Here is a 15,450-nt window from a genome sequence, read left to right as displayed (position 1 = left end):
ATAACTAACCAAATATGCATTGCCTTTCAACTGTGGTATGCATGTCTGATCTATACGCTCATCCCCCGGTGTTCTCCACTCATCATTATTATTTAATGAGAATTGATTCAAAGGTGAAACTGAATTTCTGTAGACAGTTCAAGTTGACAATATGTATTCTGGATTTTTCTGTGTGAAGAAAATATTTGAAGCAATGAAAATATCCATATCCATAAAATTAATTTAAATTTTTTCCTAAGTTGATTCTGTAGCCCCAAAATGAGGCCAAAGGCCACAGGGATATCAGTTCCTCTACTTAAAATGGACATGGTGCAGTCTATTGTCTGCTCTTCCTATGGCTGGATCTTTCAGAAAATACCTGGGCATTTAAAAGAGAGATAGACTTCTGAAGAGAGAGAAATTCCAACTGAAGAAGCAGAGATTCATAAAAAAAAATAACAACAGAAGCCAATGTTGATTGATGAGTACCATATGCCATGCAGTGTGGCATGCATTTTACAGAACTTCTTCTTATTATATCCTTACTCTCTAAGGCAGATAGGCACAGTCGGAGTTCTAATTCTAACTCTGGCACTTTTTAATCTCTCTAGTTTCGATGTCCTCATCTATAAACATGCCGATAATAATACAACCACTCTTTTAAATATTGTCCTGGGAATTAGAAGATTTAATCTCAATAAAACTCTCGAAACAATTACAGTTTATAGTAAGTATTTAATGAATGTCACCCCTAAACATTATCATTATCCCCCACTTTACTGTCACAGAAACTAAGGCTGAAAATTAAAGACAGTTGCCCTAGTTTACCTCCCTAGAAAGTGGAATTTGAATTGTCAGGAAAAAACACCTATTACCTGGCTCACTGGCAGATGTTAATCAATTAATTAAAATGTTTAACTTGAGTACCTGGGGAGAGAAATAGATTAGACTGCCTGTGAGGGTTGAGCGGCAAAGCAGCGTGATCTGCATTTCAAGCTCAGTATTGTGAAGCTTGGGGAGGACTCAGTCCTTCAGTGGCCGAGGATTCACCTGCGTCTTCTCCATTCTCGGGTCACTGTCTCCACCTCCTTCATCAAGCGCAGACACAGCTCGTCCTGCCATGGTAAAGCCACACACTGCACTGCAATGGGAAGCCCCACTCCTCCTTCAACACTCTGGAAAGGAAAGGAGGTCATGATTCCACAGCTACCTGGTTTGAGCCTTGGCACCGTTTCCCCAGGACACATCAGATTCTACCACACTTGTACAGAGTGGACTGGGTTTTAGAACAACTTATAGTGACTTTATTGAATTTAAGATCTGAAAACCATTTGACGTTTCAATTGTATGTCTTTACCTTCACTGTGTTTTCTCTTTCTCTCACAGAAAGAAATCACCCAAAAGAGGTTTCCAAAAAAAGATGGACTATGAAAAGCACTGAAATAATCTCAGCTATATCATCTGTTACTGAAACTTGTACTTCAGATCCCAGGAGGGACTAAAGGTTGTCACCTGCCTGTTGTTTGGTCTTCCTTGGGGGGTAAGAGTTTAGGGAAGGACACAGCTCTTCACCAGAACTGCTGCCTTGAGAATCAGTGACAAGAGACCTCAACCAACATGAATTCTTTGCAATGAGCTCTAGTCAAAGGAATGCAACTTTAAGATGAGGTCAGAAGTTTGCTTCAACTGCCTTAAACTCAATGACCCTACTTACTTCTCTAGGGAATGTTAACCTTCACACTCTGAAAACTATCACTGTTTAAGATTACTCTTCTCTGATTTTAGGAGGTAATTTTAGCTGACCTTAGAATTTTTCTTTCTTTTCTTTCTTTCTTTTTTTTTTTGGTGAGGAAGATTGTCGCTGAGCTAACATCTGTTGCCAATCTTCCTCTATTTTTTGTATGTGGGATGCTACCACAGCAGGGCTTGATGAGCAGTGTGCAGGTCCACACCTGGGATCCGAAACCGTGAACCCCAGGACCCCGAAGTAGAGTGCACAAACTTAACCACTATGCCACCAGGCCAGTCCTCGGCTTTTTAAAACTTATTCTAATATTCTTTTCATCTTTCAAGCATTTTCCTTAAAAACTTTACCTATTACATTTAACTTTTACAACTACTACTAAACTGAATTTATTCTTATTTTATTTTGCTATTTTATTACGTTTTTAAATAACATTTTCTTTGTTTTTTGTTTCTTCTAGATGGTGATATATCCATCTCTTATTCTCAGCTTGTACTCCAAATCTTTTTCTTCATCTCATTTTCTGATCATTTTATCCTCCAGATTAAATTAGCCAAGTGACATACTTTTTATACAATTCACAAGTTTGTTTCTCTAGAGTCTTTTAAACAAATTTACACATTCTTAAATGTTATTAAGTTAACTATACCTATTTTTAACTTTCATTCATCTACTTATATTAGCTAGTAGTATATTCTCTTCACTAATAACTGTTTGTTTTAAACATTTTATTTCTCCCCTAAGTATATGGCACCTTACTTTCTTCAGTCATTGTGTTATCATTAAAAGTGGGAAATAGTAAAAATAAAAGTTAATGCTCTGTTTCACAGAATGTCAAAACAGATTTGATGTTTACTCTTCATGAGTCATAACAGCACTCAAAAGCAGAGACTGCTAAGTTACTATTTATTCACCCTTTTATTTAATTTGTGCAATCCAAAAGTCAAACTAATCCACAAGAGAAAATCCTAGCTCCAACATAACATCCAACATAAGGAGTTTGAGTTTTCCCAGAAAATTCTATGGAGAGATAATTAAAGAAGGATAATTTGAGTAGTACATGGAGTATCATATCTTGGCATTCTCTAAGTTTGTAATATATATCAATATCTATCTATCCATCTCTATATCTTTATGTAGCATTTATATAAAACATAGATGTTTTTCAGTACCAACGAAGGAACTCATAAATGTTTGAGGGAATAATATTTGACTGAAGAACGGATTCCCAAGCAAGAAGTAATAGTTATTTCACTATAGTCCTCCCTGGATACGAGATACTTGGTAATGGGATAAAATTGATTGATTTTGTGTGTGTATTTGTTTGTTTTTACTTAGGGACGGGGACATGTTAACCACTGTACCTTAGGCTCGGCTTTATATGGCTTCCAGACTTACTAGCCTATTTATTAAAAATGTTTAAGATTCAAAAGTTCGTCTCTGAAAATACTCCAAAGACATGTGGGTCAGGAGATTCTTAACACAAAAAATCCTAAAGAAAGATTCAATATAAATGAACTCAAACTCCTGTTCTATAATGTGTAGTGAGGATAAGGGGGAAATAGAAGGAGGGTGTTCATACCAATAGTGATGGCTTTGTGAAAGTTTGCCTGTTGTTCTATTCCATAAAACTCAAAGAAAAAGTGTCTTAAATCAGGACAAATAAAAGTGTAATAGACAAGACTTATGAAGGACCGTTTGAGAATCCTAAAAGTCCAAACATTCTATTTTCTAAAAAGGTCAAATTTGGAATTTTAACAATAGTAGAAATGTTATTAGATACTTCTTTTTCTAATAAACAGAGAAAGAAAAAAGTTATTTTTAGGTTCAATCCTTATTTCATTGCAAAAGAAAATAACATTCTCTTGTAACATTATCAAATATATATGATAATGTGGCTCAATGGGGCATGAAGGACAGAGAAAGAAAGTAGAGGTCATTAAATTTCTCTCTCTTAGGAACTAGAAAAAGATAGCAACAGCCCCAACATCTGGAGGAAGAAATCTTCAAAAAACCTTTTCCTTGCCACTCAGTGCCCTCTACTGGATTAACTCACCTTCCGGAGTTGTGTGTCCCAGAAGTCATGGTAGTATCCTTGGTATTGTTTCAGCTCCTCCTCATCTTCCTCTGTCACTGTGTCAACAGTGACAGTTCCCGCAGGGAAGTTCAGAACATTATAAAGGAAAGTATAGGAGGTAACACCTGGAGAGCAGGCACACAGACTCATCAGAACTCCTCCAGTTTTCCTACCGTTTTGTTTCTTCCTTTCTTCTACCCATACAAGGTGAAAAAGCAAACTCTTTTCTCTTCTTCCTTCTACAACTCAGAAAAACAAGTGGCCTTGTTTACATTTTTCAGTGGAGCAAAGGAACTGAAATAAGAGGAAGTGGGCCCTTCACTGAAATTATTAAAATTGGGTCCAGATTTGTCACCTTGTTCTCTACTCCATATCCACTCCAAAGATTATTTTAAAATGATTGATTGGAGATTTTCATTCTTTAAAAGACATTCACTATACATTCATAGAAAATTAATTGATTTTCAAATATTTACCTAGCACTATTATAATTCAATCACATACATTTGGAGGATATACATGTGAAAAAGTATGACATTAAATTTCAGGATGTTTTTAATATAATAGGAAAATAACATAGAGATGGTGTTTATTTATATTAATAGTGTCCATCCAGTGTGTGGTATATAGTAGGCATTCAATGAAATATTTGTTGATTGAATAAACCAGTAAATATGCTATTTTACAAGTTTACGGTGCAAATAAGAAGCAATTAACCTTTAAAGTTGAAATGAGCACATGAATATAAAATTTTTCCTCCCAGTAAGAGTAAGAACAAGACAAGAGCATCCCCTCTTACCACTTCTAATGCAATAAGTCAAGAAAAGGAAATAGGAGATAAATAGAACAGGAAGGAAAAATAAAACTGTCTTTGTTCACAGATGATGTGATTTGTCTATGCAGAAAATCTGAAAGAAGTGACCAAAAAAACCACCCTGGATCAAATAAGGGGTTATAGCAACGTTACAGAATGCAAAACTCAATTGCTTTCTTCTACATCAACATTAAACAAGCGAAATTTGAAATTAGTAACACAATACCATTTACAACAGCACCCCCAAAATTAAATTCTTAGGTAGAAATCTAACAAAATATGTAAAAGACATATTAAAAAAACTATAAAACTAAGATGAAAGATATCATAGAAAAACCAAATAAATGGAGAAATATTCCCTGTTCATGACTCAGTATTATCAAGATGTCAGTTCTTCCCAATTTGATTGATAGATTTAATGGATTCACAATCAAAATTCCAGCAAATTCTTTTGTACATATTGATTCTAAAGTTTATAAGGAGAGGTAAAACCCTAGGAATAGCCAACATAATATTGAAGAAGGACAAAGTGGAAGGACTGACTATTCCAGTATCAAGACTTTCTATGAAGCTGTACTAATTAATACAGTGTGGCAAATTGGTAAAAGAATAGATACATAAATCAATGGAACAGAAACAGAGAACCCAGACATAGATTCCCATAAATATAGTCAATTGATCTTTGATAAAATAACAAAGGCAATACAATGTAGAACAAATAGTTTTTTTGACAAATGGTGCTGGAATAACTGGACATCCTCAGCAAAAAAGAAAAAAGCCAATCTAGCCACAGACCTTACACACTTCACAAAAATTAACTCAAAATAGATCACAGACCTAAGTGTAAAATGCAAAACTATAAAACTCCTGGAAGACAACATAGAAAATCTAGGTGACCTTGGGTATGGTAATGACTTTTTTGATAAAACACTAACGGCACAAACCATGAAAGAAATAATTGATAAGCTAGATTTCATTAAATTAAAAAATTTCTGCTTGCAAAAGACACTGTCAAGAGAATCAAAAGACAGGCCACAGACTGGGAAAAAACATTTGCAAAAGACACAGCTGAAAAAGGACCATTATCCAAAACATACAAAGAACTCTTAAAACTCGACAATAAAAATAAACACCCAATTAAAATATGGTCCAAAGACCTAACAAACACCTCACCAAAGAAGATATACAGAGGGCAAATAAGCATATGTAAAGATGCTCCACATCATACGTCATCAGGGAAATGCAAACTAAGGCAACATGGAGATACCACTACACATCTATTAAAATGGCTAAAATGCAGAACACTAATAACACCAAATGCTGGTAAGGATGTGGAGCAACAGGAACTCATTTATTCCTGCTGGGAATGCAAAATGGTACAGCTACTTAGAAGATAGTTTGGGCAATTTCTTACAAAAATAAATATACTCTTACCACACAGTCCAGTAATCATGCTCCTTGGCATTTACACAAAGGAGTTGAGAACTTATGTCCACACAAAAATCTGCACATGAACGTTTACAGGAGCTTTAATCATAATTGTCAAAACTTAGAAGTAACCAATATGCCCTTCAGTGGATGAATGGATAAATAAATGGTGGTACATCCAGACAATGGAATATTATTCAGAGATAAAAAGAAATGAGCTATTAAACCATGAAAAGGCACGGAGGAAACTTAAATGCCCATTACTAAATGAAAAAAGTCAGTCTGAGAAGGCTACATACTGAATGATTCCAACTATATGACATTGTAGAAAATGCAAAACAATGGAGACAGGAAAAAGTTTAGTGGTTGTCATGCATTAGGGGGAAGGGATGAATAGGAAGAACACATAGGACTTTTAGGGCAGTGAAACTATTGTGTATGATATTACACTGATGGATATATGTCATTATACGTCTTTCAATTCCCATAGAGTGTACAATACTAAGAGTGAAACTTCACGTAAACTATGGACTTTGGGTGATAATGACATGTCTGTGTAGGTTCATCAGTTGTAACAAATGTACCACTCTGATGCAGGATGTTGATAGCAGGGGAGGCTATTTATGTCTGGAGGGAGGAGGTCTACGAGAAATCTCCCACCTTCTGCTCAGTTGTGCTGTGAACCTAAAAGTATCCCCCAAAAAGCCTATTTAAAAAAATTAGCAAATAGAGGCTTATCACTCTTCAGAGTATAGTGAACAAATTAGTGGATAACTAGTGAGAGGGTATGGTCTTAGTACTCATTCTATTATTTTCCAATCATGTGACCTTAAATTCATAGTTTTAAATTATTTTACCACTTAACTCCTTAATTATGAAGTAAAAGAGGATTAAAAGCCTTGTCCTTCATACTCACAGTGGTTGTGAAAATCAAATTAAATAATGCACACCAAAGAAACTTATAAACCACAAAATGCAGCATGAATAAGAATTTAGAACTATTTAGCTAGGGAAAACTAGAGGAAAGAAAGAATAACAAGAAAATAAATGACTAATATTAGAAAATAAATTCAGGAGGATAACAGAGTTGGAGAAAGAAGTTAAGGCTGATGGTAATCTCATAAGAGGTAGGTTCTAATATATTCATTCTTAAATATTTCAATTAACATAACACAAAGTGGCGACAAATCCAGGGTTAGAATGCAATTCTTCTGATTGCTAAACCAGTACACTTTCTCCTATATCTCATACCATGCTGCATTTATCTAATTTAAAGAACAAAAAACTAAAAATTATTTATTACCAAGGAGAATCCCACTAGAAGCCAGGTTGAAGGCTGGACATACAGCAGGGCAGAGAATAACATCCAACTCCAGAGATTTCCATTTGTCAATGAATTCACACTGATAAGTCTAGAAAGAAGAGAAGAATTAAACCCAAGCATTACTATTTGTAAGAAAAGAAAAAATGGCTTACATTATTTTAGAAAATTTTGTCCTTTAAAATTGCTAAAGGTGATGTAACAAAATCGTACTTTTACCAAAGAAGTTGGATTTTAAACACACCATGGTAAAGACAGAAAAGGACGCTGAAGTGTTGTCTTGATCAGACATGTGAAAGGACCTCTATGAAGATGAGACGGAGGATGCTCTTTCTGCATTTTTTTTTTTAAGCCTGAGGACTCTAAAACATAGATCCAATAACTAAATATATGAACAAACAGACAAAAAAACCCCGCCGTATTCCTTAATCTAGTCCAGAGGTCAGCAAACGCCTGCTCCCACAGACCAAATCTGGCTTGCTGGCAGTTTGTTATAAGGTTTAATGGAACACAGTCAAGCTCGTTCCTTTACATGTCGTCTATGGCTGCTTTTGTGCTACAATGGCAGAGCTGAGTAGCTGTGACAGAGATGGTGTAGCCCACAAAGCTTAAAATATTTCTCTTCTGGTTCTTCATAGAAAACAATTGCTGACTCCTGGTCTAGACAATCTTTATTCACGAATGAAGAAAGAATAACGTCTTACTACGTTACGTGTCAGGCATTATGCCAGGTAATGTACATCTCTAGCTACAGCAATATTTCTTTCTTTAATTCTCATAGCCATCATGTGAAGCAGAGATTATTTTAAATCTATAGATCAGGAAATTTATATTCAAAAAAACTAAGTAAAACTGACCCAAGATTACACTGCTAGTCAGCAACAGATTCAAGATTCAAGTGTTTTTTGTTATTATTGTCATTATTTGTTTGTTTTAATCTTCACAGCCAATGGTCTTTGTACTAAGCCTCACTATTCCCAGAAATTTGTATTTACTGATAACCGGCTTCACAGGCTAAGTCATACGTGTAGAAGGAATAAAATGCAGTTTCTTTTATATTAAAAGGGCTTTTTGAAAAGCTGATTTACAGTAACCAGAAATCATGAGAGATCAAAAGAGAAATAGTGGTCATCCCTGTTTTGACAGTGAATGCTTACCAATCCATGTTCAACTCACTCCATTTATCATTGACCCAGTGACCAGTAAAGCTCAAACCCTAGAAGAAATCTGAATTACCTTCACAGCGTCATGCTGCTTCCAGAGTTTCTTCACTGACCTGCAATGCACGACATAGACATTAAGGTGAATACAGACGTCCCAGTTTATAACCTCAGTATATATTTTGGCAGAAGTCCTGAACTTTCTCTATATCTACTAACCACTCCCCTTTCCCAAAACACATTTAATCTCTTTTACTTTTCTTTAAATTATCTTGTTCAGTACTTCTCCTTCTGCTACTCCTGGTAACTTATCAATATTTTTTTACCCTGAAATCCACATTTATTACCCAACTATAAATATTCAACATAAATAACCATGGGACTTTACTTTCATATTCGTGGCAGATTTCCTACTTTGAGGACAATAAATCTCAGTAATCTAACTAATACTGTCTTATGTATGCACACAGATAAACTTACCCAATGCCGCAGGTTTTATCTAAGAATTTGGCCAGTCGTGGGAACTAAAAGAAGCCAGAAGATGAGTTTAGATTCATCAAGAAGGACTGTAACTGTCCAAGCAGAGCACAGAGTCTGTGTTGGGACTTTCAGAGATTGCAGTGGGAAATTATAAATATCCTTCATGGATGACATTTTAATACTATGGTATTATATTAGTTGACACAGAGTGAAGTTTCAGATATATTGAAAAGAGATATAAAACTAGGTAAACAGATTTCCACTGGGAAAATATTTTGTATTTGGAAATTATGTATACAGGTATACGTTATTTTATTGTGCTTCACTTTATCGTGCTTCGCAGATATGGCGTTTTTGACAAGATCCTTTCCCAGCAAAAAGATTACAACTTGATGAAGGCTCAGATGATGGTTAGCATTTCTTAGCAATAAAGTGCTTTATAATTAAGGTATGTACATTGTTTCTTTAGACATAATGCTATTGTACACTTAAGAAACTACAGTATAAACATAACTTTTATATCCACTGGGAAACCAAAAAATTTGTGTGAGTAACTTTAGCCTGATAGTCACTTTATTATGGTGGTCTGGAACTGAACCGGCGATATCTCTGAGGTATGCCTGTATATATGTATGAGCGTGTGTATGCATATGTGTGTATGGATGAGATACATGAGGCAACTGTTTTTAGCTGTTGAACATGTGGTGGTACAGGACTGTGTGTTCATATGGAAAATAGCTCCGGGGGATCTGTAAGCTGAATGAAGGTTCTGAAGTTCCCACAGTACTTGGGTACACAAGATTTATGAACATCTAGAGGAAAGACACTTTGCTGAACAACGTGGTTATTCATGAAAGAAAGCTATGCCTTAGGAGTAGGACTTTTCTACTACAGTAATAGCCACTCTAGAATAATTCTAACAAAGTTCAAACATGAAATTTGAAAAGTTAAGATTAACTGATTAGGAAATTAGCTGCTTGCATGAAAAAAACAAAAACAAAACTCAAATATCTCAACTCTCTCTAAAAAAAAGACCCAAATTCAGAGTCCAAACTACCTAGCATCCACAACATTTGGCAGACAATAAAAAAAAATTTTTATACTTGAAAAGAAGCAGGAAAATACAACATATAACTGGGAGGAGAGGGAAGTCATTGGAAACAGACCCCAAGAGATGATCTGGATGTTGGAATTAGCAGACAAGTATTTTAAATCACCTAATAAAAATATGTCCAAGGGCTTAAAAAGATGGTCATAATGAACAAACAGATGGGTAGATAGGGAAATATTAGCAGTGAAATAGAGCCTATAAAAAGAATCAAATGGGAATTCTAAAAGCAAGGAATAAAATATGTAAAATGAAAATTTTACTGAATAGCCATTACATAAGATCAGATGCAGGAGATGAAAGAGTCACTGAACTTCAAGATTGATCGATAGACATTATTCACTCTGAAGAAACAGAGAAAACCCCCCAAAACAAATAAAAGAACATAAATCATCAGTAATATGTAGAATAGTATTATGGAGTCTATCATACATGTTATTAGAGTGAAGAGGAAGAAAAAATAATTGTGATAGAAAATATATGTGAAGTAATAATGGCTGAAAAGTTACCCAAATTTACTAAGAAAAATATTAATTTATAAATCTAAGAAGAATAAAGAAAAATACCCCTAGGCACATTATCAAACTGCTAAAACTCCAAGATAAAGAGAAAATTTTGAAAACAGACAGAAAGAAAAGATACATTGCACGTAGGGGGACAACCATGCAAATGATGGATCTTTAATGAGAAATAATGTAGATCAGAAGATAATGGAATGTCATCAATAAATTGCTGGGGAGTTATTAACTAGAACTGTATATGCAGTGAAAATATTATTACACTAGGAAGGAAATTTTAAGATCATTTTCAGATAGAAAATTAAAAGAATTTTTTGCTAACAGACCTGCAGTTAAGGAAATACTGGAGAATGTTACTTTTGCTGAAGGGAATACACACTCTGTGGGAACCTGGTGTGCATGATGAAATAAAGAATATCAGAAATAGTGAATATGTGAGTAAATATAAAAACTATATTTTTCTTATCTTCTTTAAAAGCCTAATGACTGTCTAAAACAAAAATTATAACAATCATGTGGGATTTAAAATACATGTACAGTAACATATTTGACAATATCACAAAGTATAGGGGTTAAAGGAACATGCAAATGCCAGATTCACATTTCTTGTGAACTGATACAATATCAACTCTAAGCAGACTGTGAAAAGTTAAGGATGAGGATTGTAATCCCTAGAGCAAGCAATAAAATATTTAAAAAAAGAAGTAGAGCTGAAAATCCAGAAGAGAAATTACAATGGAATACTAATAAAAACATTTGATTTATTAGATGGCAGAAAGGGAAGACTAGACAATCAGAAAAAGTAAATAATGAACAGATGTCATTTTATATGAGCAGACAGAATAAACAAAAAGTAAACAGCGAAATGGTCATTCTGAATGCAAACATATTGATAGCTACACTAAAGGTAAGATGAATTTAAAACTCCAATTACACGGCAGAGATTATAAATCTGGATAAAAAAACAAAACAGAGTTATGGGCTATCTAAAATCACTATCTTGTTTTATAAGACAAGTATAATTCTAATACCAAAACCTGATAAAAATATAAAAAGAAAAGAACATTAAAAAAAATGCTATTTGCATACATGCAAAAATTCTCAGAAAAATATTAGCCAATCAAATCTACTGTTATATAAAATGGATAGTATACTATTATCAAGTGAGATTTATTCAGGAATTGAAAGCTGCTTTAACTTTCAAAACACTCAATTAAGAAAATTTATTTTGTTAACATAATAAAGGAAAAAAGTAAATACAATATTCTCAACAGGTGAAGAAAAAAAATTTGGTAAATAAAAATCCCATATTTATAAAAACTCTCAGAAAAATTAAGAATAAAAGGAATTTCTCAGTCTAATTAAAAGTATGATGAATCTACAACTAATGTCATAGTTGATGAAATACTTAATACGTCCCTTTTAGAACAAGGCCAAGGCAATGATGACATTTTATACTCAATGTTGTATATATATACTGGGGGTCATAGCCAGTGAATACAACAAGGTAAAAGAATAAAAAATTAAAATTATAATAAATTTTACAAAAACAAGCAGTGGTCTGGATTTGTTCCACATGCCATAGTTTGCCAACCCTTGATCTAAGGAATCTATAAAGCAACAATTAAATCTACTAAGTAAATTTATAAAGGTCATGTGATAGAAAAATTACACTACAATTCAGAAACTGAAAATGAAACTATAAAAGTTCCCATTAATGATATTGCTAAAATATAAAATACAAAGGAATACATTTAAGAAAAAGTGAAAGGTCTCTGTCTTGAAAACTAAAAACACTGCAGAAATTTCTACAAGACAAATGGAGAGTTATACCATTTTCACAGGTTAGATGACTAAATATTTTTAAGATACCAGTTCTCCCCAAATTGATTTATAAATTCATTGCAACTCCAAGTATAAACTCAGAGACATTTTAAAGTATAGAAATGCACAAGATATTTCTAAATTTTTTTACTGAAACTCAATGGACCTGGAATAGCCAAGCAATTATTTAAAAGAATGTAACTAGAGAATTCACACTACCTGACTTTAAGAATTACAATAAAGCTTCACTAATCAAGACAGTGTGATATGGGCATAGGATAACAGAGCAAAGGAACAGAATAAAGACTTCAGAAATACACCCTCACACTTATGATCAATTGATTTTTGACAAAGGTATCAAGGAATTCAATGGGGGAAATGAAAGTCTTTCAACAAATGGTGTTGGAACATCTTATTCATATGGAATAAAAAGACCCCAAAACCTAGCCTCACAGTATATACAAACCTTCCACAAATTTTAGATGACTTATATGTCTAAACATAGAAGCTGAATATGTAATCCTTCTACAATAAAATGTAGGAGATGTTCTTCATGACTTTGGGGTGACCAAATTTTTTTGGACAGGGCACAGAAAGGAATAACCATAAAATAAAAACAATAAATAAGTTAGACTGTCAGAATTACATCTGTCTTTCAAAATATGCTATTAAGAAAATGAATAAGCAAGCCATGTATTAGAGGAAAATATTTACACTACTTATATCTGACAAAGGACTTATATTTAGGACACATATATAACAAGAAATAGTTTCTAAAAAGAACTAAAGAACAAAATAAGATATATGAATGGGTAGCAAGTACATGAAAATATTCAACATCATCAATCACTGGGGAAATAAAAATTAAATTCACAACGAAATACCATAACATGGAATAGAAGAGCTAAAATTAAAAATACTGACAACAGGGGCTGGCCCAATGGCATAGTGGTTAAGTTCGTGCACTCTGCTTCAGTGGCCTGGGATTGGTGGGTTCAGATCCTGGGTGCGGACCTACCACCACTCATCAGGCGATGCTGTGGCAGCATCCCATATACAAAGTAGAGGAAGACTGGCACAGATGTTAGCTCAGGGAACATCTTCCTTAAGCAAAAAGAGGAAGATTGGCAAAAGATGTTAGCTCAGGGCCCATCTTCCTCACACACACGCACACACACACAAACTGACAACATCAAGTATTGATGAGGCTGCAGAGCAACTGGAACTCTCAAATTTTGCTGATACAAGTGTAAAATGGTAAAACATTTTGAAACATTGTTTGTCAGTTTCTAATAAAGTGAAACATCTACTTTCCTTTGACTCAGCAATTCCACTCCTACATATGCACCCAAAGAAAATGAAAACAGATGGATTATACCAGCTTTATAGAAAACTATCCAAATATTGGAGAAAGGATTTTTAAAACATGGTATATTCATGCAATGGGCTAGTAATAACCATGAAAAAGAATGAACGAGTACACTGATATACACAAACACATGGATGTATTTCACAGACACATCAAGCAAAAAGGAGCTAGACTCAAAGAGCACAAATTGCAATTTCTTGTACATGAAGTTCCAGAACAGGCAAAATTAATATATGGTGAAAAAAGTCAGAAAGGGGAAAGAGGGAACTTTTTAGGGTGAAGAAAATATTCTACATCTTGATAGAATGTGCGTTACATAACTGTGCTTGTTTGTCAAAACCTATCAAATTGGACATATAAGATTCGTGCATTTCACTGTATGTAAATATTACCACACAAAAAAAGAACTGGAAATAAATACTGAACTTTAGTTTTATTATTCACAGTGGCACTCTATACAAATATGGAAAGGGCAGATACTAAAATACTAAACTGCATGGTTCTGGATTGGAATTGTGTAAGTATGTACTCATGATTTTTAATATAGTTAATATAGAACTATAGAATTTATAAAAATATGTAGGAATATACTTTTCTATATTTATATTTTTCTTAGCTCTATCTAGAAGCAATTACATATCAATTGCAATGAGCAAACCTAAACAGCATCTAGTTTCTAAATACCATTCTTCATTAAAGGGAACTAGGCTACTTGAAGGGCTGGGTTAGGGGAAATAGAAATGTAGCCTGGAACATCCTGTTACAGCAGAAAGTAAAGAGGTGCACAGAAAGCGTGAGGCCATAAGAATGCGACACAGGAGCCAGCTGGAAGGGATTCCTACTGACCAGATCTTGAAGAATTTGAGCATAAAGATAAATAACAGTAAAAATTATAACCCATTTCATAAAATAAGAATTATTTAGGCCATATGTATGTAAATAAGGTGAATAGATAAATGGGGGAAAGGGAAAGCTCTCCTACATAACAAAGACTAAAGTTGGAAAATCACCAAGGGATGATAAAACTAGTGAATGAAAATTGATTATACACAGGAAACTTGCATCATCTCAAAACATCTCCATAAATATCATTTATTAGTAAAAAGGAGAAAATAGGAAATTTACAATAGAGAAGCCTGGCAGTAACCATTTTCACCAAGAAATCAAAGCTAATAGCATCAAAATTGGGAGAAACTGACATCATAGGCCTCCTTATATGATGCATGGAGAAGAACACAGCCTTACTTCAGTGACATTCCTGACCCAAAAATACATAATCTGATTTTAAGGAAACATTAGACAGTGATAAGGGACATTCTACACTGTCCCATACTCTTCAAAAATATCAAGGCCACATGGGGCTGGCCCCGTGGCCGAGTGGTTAAGTTCGCGCACTCCGCAGCAGGCGGCCCAGTGTTTCGTTAGTTCGAATCCTGGGCGCGGACATGGCACTGCTCATCAGACCATGCTGAGGCAGCGTCCCACATGCCACAACTAGAAGAACCCACAACGAAGAATACACAACTATGTACCGGGGGGCTTTGGGGAGAAAAAGGAAAAAATAAAATCTTAAAAAAAAAAAAATATATCAAGGCCACAGAGACAAAGAAGGCTTGTTCCACATTAAA

General features: G+C 34.3%; 1 protein-coding gene across 1 annotated transcript in view; it reads right to left on the bottom strand.

Moving 5' to 3' along the window:
• Positions 1–694: 694 nt before the first annotated feature.
• The window catches only part of LOC124226536 (vitamin D3 hydroxylase-associated protein-like), a 41,386-nt gene continuing 26,630 nt past the window's right edge, over positions 695–15,450 (bottom strand). The window contains exons 11-15 of the mRNA XM_046639908.1: positions 9,004–9,047; positions 8,600–8,639; positions 7,346–7,454; positions 3,780–3,925; positions 695–1,154 (exon numbers count right to left, since the gene is read on the bottom strand). Of these exons, the coding sequence (XP_046495864.1) occupies positions 1,026–1,154; positions 3,780–3,925; positions 7,346–7,454; positions 8,600–8,639; positions 9,004–9,047 (468 nt within the window). The 3' untranslated portion in view covers positions 695–1,025. The remainder of the gene's footprint in view (positions 1,155–3,779; positions 3,926–7,345; positions 7,455–8,599; positions 8,640–9,003; positions 9,048–15,450) is intronic.

The sequence above is a fragment of the Equus quagga genome, chromosome 1, assembly GCF_021613505.1.
Source record: "Equus quagga isolate Etosha38 chromosome 1, UCLA_HA_Equagga_1.0, whole genome shotgun sequence".
In the NCBI taxonomy this organism is placed as follows: Eukaryota; Metazoa; Chordata; class Mammalia; order Perissodactyla; family Equidae; genus Equus; species Equus quagga.
The sequence above is the reverse complement of the archived record's forward strand: the minus strand, read 5'-3'. Positions and strand labels throughout refer to the sequence as shown.